Genomic DNA, 17190 nt, shown 5'->3' on the forward strand with positions numbered 1-17190 from the left:
TACTCTTCCAAAAGTATCACCTCAACAAATAATATATATTATCAATTATTCAAAAAAAAACATTATATATATATATATATATATATATATATATATATATATATATATATATATATATATATATATATATATATAATTTTAGATCAGTGGGAACACTTCTACACCCCCCGCCCTCCTCGTCAACCCACACCCTCAAGTCTAATAAACTCATTTTTCATTATTTTCTCCCAAGATAACGTGTAAGACAAAGGTGCGAAAAGTGTGAGTTTTTATGAATTTTGGGTCGAATCAAGAGGAAATAAAATGAGGACAAGTTTAAACATCACAAAGATTGGATCAAACTTGAAAGGTATATATCCTTAATCTTTCATTTCTTTGATGAAGATGATGAATTTGGGGCATGCTTATGAAACTAATTTTGATATTGGACTTTTATGATGCCATTTAAGTTGGATAATGCCAGGTCGAGCATTATCAATATGTACTTATTACTAGAACATGAAGAATGAAGCTTGAATGGTGTAATTTGATGACTGAAGTTACTTTATAAACCCTAATTTTTTTCAAGTGACTTGCATGTAAGAATCAAGTGTAGATTATGTTAGATTGAGTTGGATAAACACGTTTACTTACAATATGACATATTTTAAGTTATTATTAGTGTTCGATTCATAAATTTTGCCAAGTGTCTACAAAGCATGAATGGATAAAAATTATACGATGGTTTAACGGATACAATAGCATAATTGTTAATGAGAATTATGGGAGATCACAACATTGAAGTACAATTTGCTTTTTATAAATTGATCTCAATGAAGCATGTCATTTTTTAATAAATGATGTTAAACTTGATTCTTTGAATTGGATTAAGATTAATAGGCTATGTCATTCACAAAGAGCATGGTATAGTTGAATTCGCAACAATGTTAAGTATTGTACTTTGGTATATAGATGTAATGACATCCATAATATGCGTTTCTTGCATTCTACTTCTTAATTTAAACAAGTTATCATTACTACTATTTAATTTACTGACTTTGACCCAATAGTTAATTTATGTGAATCATCATACATTTCAATCTACATGCATTTATTGTAAATAAGAATCCATCAACAACAATGACAAACAATAAACAAATTGTTGAGACACACATGTAAGAAAAATGTATATATTCCTCAAAATTACTGTTCATAAGAATCTTATTACAGCCTATTTCCTTAATATATATAATAAATACACTCTAACCATATGTTAATTTAATTTAGTGATCACGAAACATAAGGAGGATCAATAAAAGCCCATTTGAAAACTTGCTCATATTTAACTGCAGCATTATTCCATGAGGAATCCCTTTCCATTCCTCTCTTCATTAATCCTCTCCAAGAGCTCTTGTGTTTCCTGTATGTCTCTATAGCAATCCGCAATGCCTACAAAATTTCACATTATTTTTTTTTATAAATTTTAAACTTCATAAAACTATTATTTTTTTTTTTAATGTCAACAGTGTTTGAGTTCAATGTAACTTACATCCAACATGCTTTCTCTTGTCAAAGGTTTAAACCCCCACCTGTTAACACAATTTAGAATTATATATTTATATTACATAAACACAATTTTTATTTTCTTTAAATTGTGTCATCATCATTTTGACCAGGTTTGACCAAATACATACCCGGTACCTTCACCTCTGCCTTCATCAGCAAATGGATTAAAAGTCTTCACAGTGTCCTGGATAACATAAAGTCTTTACTTATTCCCATTTTTATAAAAAAAATGAAAATATATATTATATAAAATAAAAAAAGAAAAGAAAATCTTTATTTTTAACTCACTCCTAGTCCTCCAGTTGCATGGACTACAGGAACAGTTCCATATCTCATTGCATACAGTTGATTTAGACCACATGGCTCGAATCTTGAGGGCATTAATAGAATATCACATCTGCATGTGTTGAGTAACATTAACAATAATGTGAGCTTAATTAACTCTACCCTCATTAAAGATAAACTGTGTGTAAATTACTAATTTACCCTGCTGTTATCCGGTGAGATATGGGGACATTGAATCCGACCCATCCACGGAACTTATCTTTGAATGTTGCTTCTGTGGCTCTCATCCAGTCTTCATACTGTTTTTCTCCTGATCCAAGCATTACCTAAAAAAGATTCAATTTTTTAGTAATTAGGGTTTAGGGTTTAGGGTTTTAAGTAGGTTACTTACAAATTGGACATCATCTTGCAACAAGTCTGGAGTTCCTGAGAGAATTATGTCAATACCCTTCTGATAGTCCAATCTCCCAATAAATCCAATCTGTTATAAAAGTTCAGTGAGTGGTATTGTTTTTACTAAAATCCAAAAAGGGTATTTATGTAATTTTACCATTGGGCAATCTGGTCGAATTGGAAGACCTAATTCCTTTTGTAGAGCAATCTTGCATTCAATCTGTGCATATAATAAACAGATTCTTGAGTTGACCATAAAACTAAGTATGTTCTTAACTATATTTCCATGTGTTATTTATATATAAAAGTAAAAAAAAGAAAAAAGAAAAAGAAAAGATAATTACTTTTCCGGAAAGGTCCTCAAGGGAGTAATGAGAAGGGATGTGCACATCAGAAGACGGATTCCATTCCGTTAGATCAATTCCATTTGTGATTCCTGCAAAACCATATAGAGTGATAAACAAGGGTAAATTTGGAAACAAGCAATTTAAACTTTAAAGCATCATGGCAAACTACATACCATTCACCACAATCTTTCGACTAGTAAGAAGCTCGTTTAGACCATTTCCACCTTCTGGGGTTGTAATTTCCCAAGAATACCCCTGATGAAAACAAACAAACAAACACAAACAATCCTAAGATGTCTACATTTGACAAGTTACCAAGAAAGTTTACTGGAAGAGGGCAATTTCGTCTTTATTACCTCACTAACTGTGAGTATGCGATCAGCAGTAACAAGTGCACCTTTTAGAATATTTACAGCTTCACCAGTGTCAAGAGCATGTGTTCTTGCCCAAGTAGGAAATACCCACCCCAATGCTCCATACCACTCTGGGGGCAATCCAAAATTACTGTAGGTTGATGCAGGCTCAACTCCCTACAATAATCAACCATCACTTCTAGACAGAAGGGCAAAATGGTCATTGTTGAGCTATCAATACTAAATCATGAAAAACATCTTACCTGGTGTGCAAGATTGTGTATCACAACAATACTTCTAGCATCCTTGTAAACTCCATAGGGGCGATATTTTGCTGCCAATAGCCTGAATCATAATACAAGTGAACTTTCAGAATTTGCAAAAAAAAGAAATTGGTGTACTTTTAACAGAAGCATAAGCAAGGTGAAAAGAGTGATACACATAAACAAAAACCATCAAATGTTGAGTGATTTGATCACATACACTGGGACAAGACCTGCATGCCAATCATTGGCAAGAAACAAACAGTTTTCACCATATGTAAAACCTCCCAAAGGAAGCACTAAAGGAGCCTCACATGCTGCATGACAAAGTAAGGTGAACCTAAACTGTTCAAAAGAAAAAAATAAATATTCTTGTTGTTAGATAATATGAAATTGGTCAATTTAGTCAATTAGTCAACTATAACTTCCTCAATCAGTACCTGGTTATCACCAAATGCACCATAAGCATCACCATATGGATTTCCAGGACGATGGTAAGAAGGGTGGTCCACAAACACCTGAAAAGAAAAGCACCAAATAAGTTACAGAAAGACAGATTGAATCCTTACAATAACAATTGGGATAAGTGGGAGGTTAGATATAGTAGATAACAAGAAATGAGTGAATCCATAAGTTGTAGAATCTTCTTACCCAATCAACACCTGCTCTATACTCATGAAAGAAGGCAACCTCCTGGACCCCACCAGAGCAAGAAACCTTAACTCGACAATCAAGATCAAGAGCTCCAGCAAACTTCTTATCATTAGGTCCACCATTCAAATATCTAGGTGAAACAACCATTACTCGATGCCCACGTTCTGCAAGTGCAATGGGCAAAGAGCCACACACATCTCCTAAGCCTCCAGTTTTAGAGTATGGTGCTGCTTCAGATGTAACGAAAACAATGTTGTATGTCACTTCTGCAGATGTTGTTTGTACTGAGTCATCATCCACAATCACTTCCTCTTTACCATTTGATATGGTATCATGAGAGTTGCTGACTTCTGTCTCACCTAAGAATGATGCAAGTGTCAATGTCATCATCAATAAGTAGCCTACATCTTAATGCATTTAAGCAACAACTTCATATCTCAAACTATAATACGTTTTGGTAATTAACTCCAATAAATCTACTGAAATTGAGTACTTCCTCTACTATTTTGACATTGCATGTGCAACGCATTTTCTTCCGAACAATAAAACTGATGATAAGAACTCAAATCTCAAACATCAGGCGAATAAATTGCTACCTGAATTGAGTTTCCGAATAAAAAACAGTACGCGATTAACAAAAATGCACCGTATATCATAATTTTCAGAATCAAATTTCGAGAAGTGAGAAACCATATACCAGATTGAGGAATTAAACGAAATCCAACCACCGAACCAGATTCATCTTTATCAGCACCCAATAGCATGCCATCCTTCCTTACATCTTCAATAGAAGAAGATCCCTCTTGAGAGCTCCTGCTAATCGCCTTCAACTTCACATTACAACTCCTCTGTTTATTAATAGCAAAAGAAGATAAAGCCAATTGCCTATCAACAGGCGATCTGACCGGAGGCTTGGGTGTGAAAATGGAGCATGATTGGAGCAGAGTCTCCATGACGGGGGAAATGAAAAGGGAAAAAGGAGGAGATAGACCCAGTAGAGGACGTAAAGGATCGTGAATTTGAAGCTGGACGAAAATGAAAAGCGATATTTGTGTGACAGAGAAAGTGTGTCACTGTGTGTGAGAAGGAGGAGAGGGGAGGGGAAGGGGTCGAAGAGGTGAGGGTTTACTTTAGTTGGTTTTGGACCTCTAAATAAAAAGCGCGAAATCCGAAAAGAGATCTTATTAGTTATTAGAGTGACTTTTGATAGTAAATCGTTAAATTATGTTCTTAAAACACCGCTAACATAAGCAAAACCTTAACTATAATAGAGATCATCTAATCTATCATATAATATAAATTCTAAAATTTTAATCTAATTTCATTGAGGTAATTTCTAATAAGGATAAATTGTAATAAATTAAGTATAATTACTTGCTCAAAAATGTATCTTAGATTTGACTCAATATATCAAAAACTCTTTAGACAAAAGTAAGTGATCCAAGAGTTAGATCCACATGGCAAATCCATTGTGTTGCATTAAATGATAAAAATCACAATATTATTCTAAATTGTGATAAAGAATTGTATAGAATAATAAAGAATATAAAAAAAAATGACCGTTTTTTCAAATAGCAATAACAAAATGAACAACGTTTATAAGAATAACAATCATCTTTAGATTTCCAATTCTATTTCGAGTTTTGAAAAAGGATTAAAAGTACCTTTTGCTGAGAAGTGTGTTAAAAATAGGGGTGTGAAAAATGATGTATAAGAAGGTGGACACAAAATTGAAAACAATGTTATTGGGAAGTATATGAATGTTTAAATTCTTAATAGGGTGCCAAAAGTGGCAAAATTTATTTATATAAACTCATATACATCCGAAATCAGGATAAGTTGGACAAAAAAAATATCAGGTTTTTACGGTTAAAATATGATTTTGAAAATAAATGTATGCCCAACTTTATATGAATGTAAGAACTACTTAGAAGTTGTAAGGTAGTGTGGTTGCTACAAGCAACATGGGCTGTCACAAAGCTTTGGTTACTATAGGTAGCTTGGGTTGCCATTAGCTTTGGTTGCAACATAAGCCACCAAAGATCAAACCCAAAACCTGCTAATTTCTTATTTATATTTTGTCTCTAATCAAGCTTTTCCAGTGCAGTTCAAACTTGAAACTTTTTAGAGGTTTTGGAACGTGCCGCCAGGGATTTGCCTCTTGGACTCCATAAGGGGTTTGACCCCCTTAAGCCTCGTCTTTCGTCGTGTTCGGGACCAAACTCACCTTAAATATAAGTGCACTCTACATTATCTAACTTGTATTATATCATAGTTTAGATCCACATTGACACTTCTATTAATTCTACTTATACTTAATGGCTAGTGAAACTAAAAGCACAGATAAAAAAATATATTTCAAAACTTGTTCATGAATTTCCAACTTATTCTTCATGTGTCTGGCTTGAGTTTCGAACCAGGGTTTATGAGTTTAGCACTTGTTCTTCATATTAATTTTCCGTTGAAATGGTATAAGATCACGTTTTTTTCTTGAAATGGCAAAGAAAAACTAAAAGGATGAAGAAGAAATGATGAATTTGTAGCAAGAAACGATGAGTGATGTAGGGAAGATGATGAGAGAATAACAGACAAAGAAAAGAGATTTATATGAAGTTCCAAACTTCTAATGTATATATTTATGGGTTTGAAACCGGTAAGTTCGAAGTAGATTGTTATTTTTGGCATTTTATTTAGAATGTTATGCAAATTGTTTTAGATAATTATTAAAAGTGATTGTTGTGATGAATAACTTAATACCCCTAAAATATATCTTTTAGGTTTTATTTGATTATCATAAGTAAAATACAATATAAATAAGTTAGTTTGATGGTTTCTAAACAAATAGAAAATAATCGATTCGTTAAAAGAAATTAAAGGTGTCGACTTGTAGAGCATAAGTTTCTTTCTTTAATATTTTAGTGTAAATTGCACAAATGGTCCCTATGGTTTGAGATAATTTACGTGTTTGGTCCATAATTTGTTTTTTTAACTCAAACTATGTTTGTCGTTTAGCATTGTTGTGCACTTGGTCTCTATCAAATCTAAAAGGTCTATATTGTCTTTTTTCATTTTAAATTGTTTCTTATTTATTTAATAATTTTTTAATAAATAATACAGGTCTCATCTATACTTGCACATTTATGATTTACCCACCATACTTGACATACCCATCTTTTCCCCATTATCTTTTTTCTCTCTCATAAGTAGTAGACAAATAGATGATTTCTCTCTCACAAGCAGTAGACCAAAACGAGGAGACTGGAGAGACCAAATATGTCGTCTCCTTTCACCTTCCATCGTTGGACCCTTCTTCGTGACACATCCGGTGATCCTCGATCGAGAACACGTCGATTTGATTTGTTGATGAGAAAACACAACCGCTGATCCATTTCTTTTGGGCTCTTTTTCTTCTTTGTTCCAGAAAAGCCATACAATACTCTGGCGACCACTAGATTTTCGGCCTTCATCGTTTTTTCTTGTCGACCACCACTGATCAGAAAATCTATTGAGCCTTCAACATAAATAAATAATTCCCACTATTTCGGTCTAACCCATTTGCGGTGATGCTAAGAAATCGACGTCTTTGGTGATACCATCTCTACCAGGGGCGGATCCAGGAGGGGCCATGCCCCCCCCCCCCCCTGTTTTTTTGCCTTCTAATACCAAAAAAATAAAATAGTTGTTATAATGTTGGACCTTCATGATTTTTAGGTAAAAACTATAGTTGGCCCCTCAACTCCGTAGATTAAATTTGAAATCATTAATCTAAGAATACATTTAAATATATTCGCCCTCTTAAATATCACAAAAATAAAATCGTAACAATCAGTTACAATCAAAGAGATAAAATAGGAAGAATAGAAGAAGAGAAGTTGCATAAATTTGAAAAAGACAACATTATTGTCAAATGATCAACACGAGTGAAGGAAATATCTTCAACTTTTTAAAAGAAAACTAAGAGAGAGACAAGGAAGAAGAGAAATATTCTCTTCCACCGGAGAAGTGATGCTATTAGCCGAAGAGCAACGACCCTGCCCTATCTCATCTTTCTTATCGCCTTGCTTCAACCACCCACCGTTGTTGGGACTGTATGCATTCTTCTTCTCCGTTAGTGTTATATTCCTTTTGCTTTTAGGATTAGATTTGTGTTGTTTATATTTATTTGCTTTAGTATGGCTATGTTTTGATGAATACACAATTTCACTTTAAAGTTACTGCAATGTCAGATTAGAGTTGGTATGACCTTAGGCTTTAGATTTTCCATGACTTGTTTGTCGTATGGCTATATTTATAAGGGTAACATTTTATTCAAGTGTAATTTAGTTGTCTTCCTTTTATTGTTTATATTACTATAGTTATATGTATTGATGCGTAATAAGATTTAAAGATATATATATATATATATATATATATATATATATATATATATATATATATATATATATATATATATATGGATTCGGCCCCCGTTTTGTTACTTGTGTTTTGCCCCTGATCTCTACCATCTGGATCGAACCTACGTAAATCCACATCTCATGTTCGATGTATCTGGTATACAAAAAGACATCGATGTTTACAAAAAGACAATCTTCCTATGAATCAAATCCATAGTCTCCGATGATACCATCTCCAACATCAAGGTCTTCAAAAAGCTTTTATTTCTTTATAAGGTCTCTTAAAAGCTTCGGTATACGTGGTTTAAATTTCTAGTTTGAATAAAATTTTGAGTTTAATTTCAGTGTTTGATTTGTCGTTTTGATGTCGGGTTTAAATAAATTTATGGGTTTCATTTATGTGTTTGATTGGTTTTAATTATTTAGCCATAGATTTGATTACTTGGTTTCTGGGTTTGATTCTAATTACAAATCAATGTATGTTTTTCAATTAAGTTAATTGAGTATGTGATTTCCGGTTTATTCCAGTTGCATTGGGTTTTTCTTTAGTGGTAAAAGGTAGAGACGGTGATAATTTGGCGACACGAACAAGATAGGTGACGTGGCAGAGGGGGGAGGGATTAAGTGGGTGGTAATTTAATCAAATAATTATGTTAGTAGATTAACGATATATAAATAATAAAAAATCAGAAAAGAACATAAAAAAGGGTAATGTAGTCATTTTAAGTCTAAGCAGAGCCCAAATGCGCAACGAAACCAAACGATAAGCATAGTTTAAGTTAAAAATTTAAGTTATAGACCAGACATACAAATTATCTCAAACTATAGGGACCATTCATGTAATTTATTCATATTTTAAAAGTGACGTCCAAAAAACTCTTGCCGTGTACTTGTAAATTGCAATCGACCATATACGACGCCGTCCTGGTTGCCGACTTGATGGAAGCGTCATGTGACTGAGAAGTTATTATGTCACGAGAATGAAGTCCTCACTTTATTTCACTCTCACCCCTCCTTTTTCACTATGTCTATTTTCTTATAATTCAACAAAGTTTTATGCTAGAATCGAAATCCATATATGTTTAAAAGGGATTAATTATAAAACTGATCATAAAAGCATTGTGCTTGTTATTATTTAGTCCTAAAAGTTTAAACCTTATTAAATATTATTATTAGACCTTAATATTGTTAATAATAACCTTTATTGTGATAATTAATATTAATAATAAATTTTGATTTTATTATTAATATTAATTAATACAATTATTATTATTATTATTATTATTATTAGTATTATTATTATTATTATTATTAAAACCCGCCCTAAAAATCAAATACAAGTTTACAACACAAACCCTGAAATCAATATAAACCATGTTTATGTGGTGAACATGATAAACACAAACCCAAAAATTGAAAACAAGGATGAATTTGCACCGAAAATTTTACAAATGTGCTGATAAGTGATACTTGGCAATAAGTAGATCAATGCATTTAGTACCATATGAAAACTCAAAATCTCAATCGAATAAATCCACATCAAAAATATAAATCAAATGAGAAACTCAATGAATTCAAAGCATAAATATCTCCAATAATTGGACCCCCTTGGTTTTCATTTATATTCCAATTCCATCACAAGCTTGCTTTCTAGTAATTTCTCAACCTGTTAAGCCTTCTCATCTTCCCCTTCACCGGATTCCATCACCACCACTACTGCACACACTTCATAATCAAGATTTGAAGAAATAATACTTCATAATCAAGGTTGATGGGGATTATTTTTATGAAGATGCAATACTTTAAATGAAGTTTCGAATAACCGGGCTTGGCATCCATCATTTCCTCATCCATAAACTCCTCCCTAATAAATATTGCACCTAATGAAAGACAACACATCATTCCAAAATCCTTCAAAAATCAAAAAAAAATTACAATAATAACATACATAAATTGTCATATTTTAGAACAAACAATACGGAAAATAATATTGAGAAATATATGTTGAATCGTCGCAATAATAAATCATATTATTATCATATAATTATCAAGTTTCTTCCAGAAATCAAATTGATCATTCACAATCATATCTAATTATAGAAAAGTTAAAAAATTAGACCAAAAAAAAAGTAAAACCAATATGAAGATCGTGGATTACTGACCACTAAACCGAAACAACTATTGTCCTTACATGTTTTTATGTCACTTAATGGCCATAAGATTCAATGTATAACCTAGGATTTAATGCAAATTATTGTCCTTTCCAATAGCTATGGAAGAATGATAAACACATAGAGAATACCCAGAAAACCGAAAGAAAAAAAAATTTATAACAACCTGCCTACTAAATCCATAAAGAGAGAAGTGGAGACATCGAATTTGAGGGTGGAATACAGCTCCATAATAGTTGTATTTATAGTCATAAAAACCCTAAGAAACTCCCAAAAAACACAAAAAGTGGTGGCGGCAACCCTATCATCATATGCCACATGTCATGCGGTTTGGTCAAACCCTAGCACGGGGGTCTTGCTCTAAGCAACACCTTATTTAGAGGATTTTATAACCTTCTGCAAGCTTATCCACAAAGTCAATGTGTGGTCAGCATTGACAAAGTTGGTCAAACTAATCCAACCCCAACAGTGCTAAAAATAAAAGCTCATCAACTTCTAACAACAAATGTGATGTCCAAATTGCACATAAATTGTGCCATGTTGTGAACATTGCATCTCGTGTCTATGGCATGGCTAGGCATGCGCGTGGAGTTATCATATCCCTTAACCTCCACTAAATCCTTTGAAGGCTAAAGACAAGGAGAGCCTAGTAAACCCATCAATTTTTCTCACCTACACATACGGGACAAAGAGAATTGACGACTTGTAGTTTATCCCTTTAAATTTGTAAGATCCCAAAAATCATGAAAAAATTCATTTTTAAAACCATCACAAAATCCATAATTCACACAAAACATAGTTTCCAAAACCATAATTATAAATCAGAGTATCCCAAAATCATAAGTCAAATAAATATCTAGGATGATGTACACAATCACGCCTTCACCTTGCCCCTATCCTTTAATGTACCTGAAACATAAAATCAAATTGTAAGTTAAAGCTTAGTGAGCTCCCCCAAAGGACTACATACAACAATGTAATACAATGCATGCAACTAGGCCTGCAACACTAGGCCGGACCACCATCGAGCCTTCAACTACTTGTTGGACCACTCCCGAGCCTACATCATAAGTTGGACCGCTGCCTTGCCTACAACATAAGATGGACCACTCCCTTAGGCCTACTGGATCAACTGGACCGCCCAAGTATCTTGGCCTTCAAAATAAAGCAGGACCGCCTCAACCCCACAACACAATAACACGTCGACATATACAACTATAACCAATAGCCAACAAGTATAGGTAATCATACAGATTTACCAATCTAACATATAACCGGCATAGCATCATCCTATATACTAGGATACATAATGTAGTGGGTCGACACTAGTGCCTTCGACCCACAAGTATAGTGAGGAAAACTCACACCAACGTCTGAAGGGTAGCTGAATGGATCATTGCTCCCAACATTGTCTCTACATGTCACTTATATAATAAACAGTGACCAAACCTCAATCAACTACTCAAGTTACTCTATTTGACCTAAAGTCAAACTTGGTCAACGGTTAAAGGTCAAAATTCACATTCTAAGGTTTCTCAGCCAGTCTTCACGTCGCCACCATCTAGTGGTCACATCGTGGCCTAGAAGACAAGGAAATCAGGGGTCATTCCAATCTCACGCCGTGAGCCATAAGTTTTCATGTCGTGAGAAACGCGATGAACAACTCGATGCAATAATTTGTTAATCATTTTAGACAAGCAACCAAAACTTTCGGAATGTCTTATCTACTTCAAAACATCATAAAGATCTTGGATTTTTGGCCATACATGTCTAATGCATGTCCCAAACACAAGCTTGAGCATAGAAGGAAGAAATGGCATTAAGAGCTCATACAAGAGTATCAAAACCTAACCATACTTCAGATCCAACACTTATATCATCAAAGGGGCACTATAGATCCATAAATTTGGCAAATTTATGGACCCCAAACACTATATCAACCTACACATGAAAGATAATGCATATAAACCTAGATCTAAGCTTATTAACTCATAAAGCATTAAACTTGGAAAATAACAAGGGTCTAGAAGCTATGAAGATGGATGATGGTGAGACTTGAATGCTAAGATGGTGTATTATATGGTCTTCCTCATCTTCTTCTTTTCTAAAATCACCACAAATGAGCTCAAAATCAACTATGGGGTGCTAGGGTTTCAAGGGGAAGTATTAGGAGGTGATGGAGGCTGAGGGTGGACTAATCCTAGCCCTCACTTCCTTTAAATACTGGGATAAATCCCCCAAAAATTAGGGTTTGCCTAACATATAGGTCTCACATCGTGAGTCTCGAAGGTATGCATGTTTCTTCCAATTCGGGTTACGTTGTGACACCTAAGTCTTCACGTCGTGACTAGGGTTTAAACTTAAGAATTTAATTAGAAATTCAAAAATGGTGCTTACCTGGAATTGGGTGTTACAATTCTCCCCCACTTGAATCAGACTTCGTCTTCGAAGTCCGGTGCTGCAAATAAATCTGGGTGATGCTCGCGCATCTCCACCTCGGGTTCCTACGTCCACTCATAACCCTTCCGATTTTGCTACTGGACCTTGACCAAAGATACCACTTTGTTGTGCAAGGCCTTTTCCTTCCTATCTAAAATAGTCACCAGCCTTTCCACATAATTCAGACACTCATCGACTTGAATTTCGTAAATGGGAAGTGCCACTGAATAGTCAACCACACACTTTCGAAGCTGAGAAACATGGAAGGCGTTGTGAATCTGGCTAAGCTCCTTAGGCAGATCCAATCGGTAGACTACCTTGCCTACCCTGACCACTATTCGGAATGAATAAATCGGGGGCCCAACTCCCCTCTGTTCCTGAAGCGTACATGTTGATAAAAATGTGTACTTGCAAGTATACGAGGTCGTGCAAGTAATACAATCATAAGACCAAATATCGTACCCACAAAGACTATCTATCTTACAGGAAGATGAATAAGGTAGTTGTTGGTAAAAATGTTTTGGTTTGATTTAACTAATAAAACTAATTTTAAAAACTAAAATTAAATAAAACTAATAAGCAACTAATATCTTTAAAACTAACTCAAGTAAATTCAGTAACATAAGATTATGAACCAAAGTGATTGAAAGAAACAAGCGCACAAATTAGGATTTCACAGACAAGAAAAACGGGGTTTAGTTGACATTTACAAGTCTATAATCCATCTAATGCAATTAATCAACTAACACAAATGCAGTGCTAATAAATTTGCTAACACCATCTAAAGTTATCAACTACCTCTCGGTCTTATGATCCGATTTACAATCACTCACTCATATCTCTATGCAGCTCATGAAATTAAAAAGCATTAAGTTCAATGGCTTTGTTAAAAATGCATCAACACACGTATATGTTGATTTTAAGTGGGATCACGAAATTACACACTCATGTTTAAATGACTTCCCAACTAAAGTTTCTCTCGAAATCATTAGTTGCAAATAATTACAGAACGAAATCCGAATTAATTTTTAACATCTATTACTGGCCAGATAATAAAAATTGTCAATAACCTAATTTCATTAAATAATTTTGACATTAGATACACATTTAAACATCAAACAATTACCACACATTGCATCAATTAATTTAAAGCATTAAACTTATCAATTTCCCGGGTCAACTAAACCCACAAATAAATTACTCCATAAAATTAAAACCAACAACAATCACTAAATCAGGTTTAAACATCATTTGTTTAACAAAATTAATTCTAAATCTCACACTAAATACTAAATGATGTTAAAGAAGTAGAATAAAAGTACTCCCCTGACTTGTTTCCTGCGTGTGATTGGAAGCCCAAAGAAGAGATCAGATTAACCCAAAAGAAAATATAGTCCAACTCATAGACAAATTGGGCAACAACCTTCTTGGATCACTTTCTGCGTGCGTATTTAGTACCCCAGACGATGACATGCCCTACTTCTGCTTGTATGACATGCAACAGAAGGAAAGGTCGATCTTTTCTTCTTCTTCTTCTTCTTCAAATCCGATCGACACCTTCCCATATTGCAGGTACTTCTCGCTCTCTCCACTCGATGGCACCTTTCTCCTCCTCCCTTCTTCTTTTCTGTTTTGAATCGATCGCAGCCCCTTCTCTTTTTTTTGGCAGAATATGTGATTATTGGTGGTTTGGCAATGGTTAACAGGTATAAGGTTGGGTTGTAATGGTGGTCGATGGCTGTTGGTGAATAGATGAAGGGATAGTGGAGTGATCGATATTGGTTGTAATGGGGTGAAAAGGCGGAAATGGAAGAGGCTGATGTCGTGGTTCAGAAGAGGGAGTGAAGGAGTGATTAAAGTTTCAGCTGGTCTAGGTTGATGATGGTGGTCCGAAGATGAGATGTGGTTCCAAGGAAGTTGAATGGGGGGTGGTCTTTGGTGGAGGCTGTTGAGGGTTAATGTGAGTGTATGTTGTGGTGGTGGGGAAAAGGAGGGCGATGGGTGTTGTTTATTTCGGTTGAAGGCTGCTAAAGGTGAGGGTGTTGACAGGTGGAAGAATGGTTATTGTAACAGTTGAAGATGGAGGCTGGAGTTGAGGTTAATAGAGGTGGGGTTATGGTGGAGGTTGGCTGAAGATGGTGGTGAGAGGGTTCGGATATGGCTGAGAAAGGAGAAAGGTGGTGGTGAAGATGGCAAGGGGTGAGGGGTGATGGAGAAAGGTTCAGGTTGCCCTCTTTCGAATAGTTCCAGTCTTTTTTTAATTCCAAGAAATATTTTAAAAAGTGCAAGCCAACAATTATCTTTTGCTTCTTGAAATCCATGTTAACATGAAATAAGAAACTAGCAAATTTTCTTTTGCCTTGTGTGTTTGACATGTTAAACCGTCAAATTTAGTCTTCTTGGTGTTTCTTTTTGTCCAATTGTTTGTGTGTTTCCAGCAGCATAAAAAACCACATCAAATGATGCACCTAAATGGACTTTAGACTAATTGATAGCCTTCTAAAACTTGCCCATGCCTTGTCTGTGGATGTGTTGATCAATTGGTTGCTGAATAATTTATCTTGAACGTTTGACCTTTGAACAACCAAACCTGAATATTTTCACAATAGATCATTCATGGAAAAACTTGGACGCGAACCACATCCGTCAAATCCTTGTGAAAAATCATTTGGACTTCATAAAAAAAAAAGACCGTTGCACTGTCAATTCCTTAAGATTTTGGACTTTATAAAAATTCAAACTCCTGTCATCCCGTCGAATATGAGATGAGGGACCCACCAAAGTAGGTCGCACGTGTTTTAACAAGTCAAATAAAATCCATCAATTCATTTGCAAGCACAACATTATACTTTGATTTTCATAAAACAAAAACCAACTCCCACCAACTCATTTAATAAACAGAGGCGAACTTGAGAGCCTCAAGTTGCACTTATGATGACAAGTGGTGATGCAAGCCGTCAATTCATCTCATAAAGCTTATAAAAAGTTATATTTGGATTTCGCGAGATGAAAATCAACTCCAGTCAATATTAGTGGAATAGGCGATGGGAACCTAAGAAACTTAGTCGAACTTTTAAAAACCAGTTAATGAGCCATCAATTCATTTAAGAGTTTTGGACTTCATAAAAAGGAAGCCCAAATCTCACAAACCTATCGAATAGACGATGAGGGACCTACCAACGTAGATCAATCCCAACTGAATGGGACAAAGAAACATCAAACATGAGATTTGAAACCCATCACCAAATTTAACATAAAATTGTCTTTTTAAGCTCAAAAACCATGTAAAAATTTTAAAATTAGGGTTGAAAATAGGCTTTTTAAATCATTTAGTGAACGTAAAACGAGTACTAAATAATATAACACCCTTCCAGGGTGATACTTTTAGTAAAACCATATCCCCGACTTGGAACTCTAACTTGAATTGTCATCTGTCGGCATAACTCTTTTGTCAGCTTTGGGTCGTCTACAATCTCTGTCGGATCTGCTGGATGAGCTCTGTCGTCTGAAGGACTACTTCGGTCCTCCCCATGACCGTGTAGCTGACCTCTCCCTAACACACTATCGTACGACATTTCCTTCCATAGAAAAGCTCGAAAGGCGATGCACCAATACTAGAATGATAGTTGTTGTTATAGGAAAACTCGACTAGGGGAAGGTAAGAGTCCCAACTCCCACCAAAATCGATAATACAAACCCTTAACCTATCCTTGAGTTTCTGAATGGTATGCTCACTCTAACCATCAGTCTGAGGGTGATAAGTTATGTTGAAATGCAACCAAGTACCCAACTCCTCGTGAAACTTCTGCCAAAATCAGGAAGTAAACCACACATCACGATCAGATACAATATAGACTAGTACACCGTGGCGAGCGACAATCTCATGCACATACACGTCGACCAAATTCTCGACCGAAGAACTCTCCCAAATGGTAAGAAAGTGGGCACTCTTGGTCAACCGGCCAACGATAACCCAATTTGCATCAAAACCCTTGGCCGTCCTCAGAAACTTGGTGATGAAATCCATATTGATATGTGCCTATTTCTATATGGGAACCTCTAAGGGCTACAACTTTCCATGCAGCCTCTGATGCTCAGTCTTGACCATCTTACAGGTCAAACTTCTCTCCACGTACCATGCAATCCCGCGATTCATGCATGGCCACCAGTAACTAAGTCTCAAGTCCTGATACATCTTTGTGGCTCCAGGGTGAATCAAGAATCGAGACTTATGGGCCTCTTCTAATACTATCTACCGAAATCCTCCAAAAAAGGAACCTATACCCGACCACATCGGATCAAAAGTCTGTGACTATCAGTAGAAAATCTGTCAATCTCATCTATGA

General features: G+C 35.1%; 1 protein-coding gene across 1 annotated transcript; it reads right to left on the reverse strand.

Moving 5' to 3' along the window:
- Positions 1-1155: 1155 nt before the first annotated feature.
- SS1 (glycogen/starch synthase, ADP-glucose type) lies at positions 1156-4977 on the reverse strand. The gene is made up of 15 exons (XM_079020254.1): positions 4538-4977; positions 3838-4199; positions 3627-3704; positions 3407-3531; positions 3187-3268; positions 2927-3100; positions 2744-2825; positions 2568-2659; positions 2381-2443; positions 2222-2311; positions 2032-2156; positions 1834-1942; positions 1674-1729; positions 1529-1568; positions 1156-1428 (listed from the first exon to the last, which is right to left on the reverse strand). Exons 1-15 carry the CDS (start codon positions 4791-4793, stop codon positions 1270-1272), a joined length of 1893 nt encoding a protein of 630 aa, XP_078876380.1. The 5' UTR covers positions 4794-4977; the 3' UTR covers positions 1156-1269.
- Positions 4978-17190: the final 12213 nt, after the last annotated feature.

Source organism: Lactuca serriola, chromosome 9 (assembly GCF_051521515.1).
Source record: "Lactuca serriola cultivar US96UC23 chromosome 9, Lser_US96UC23_V15, whole genome shotgun sequence".
NCBI lineage: Eukaryota > Viridiplantae > Streptophyta > Magnoliopsida > Asterales > Asteraceae > Lactuca > Lactuca serriola.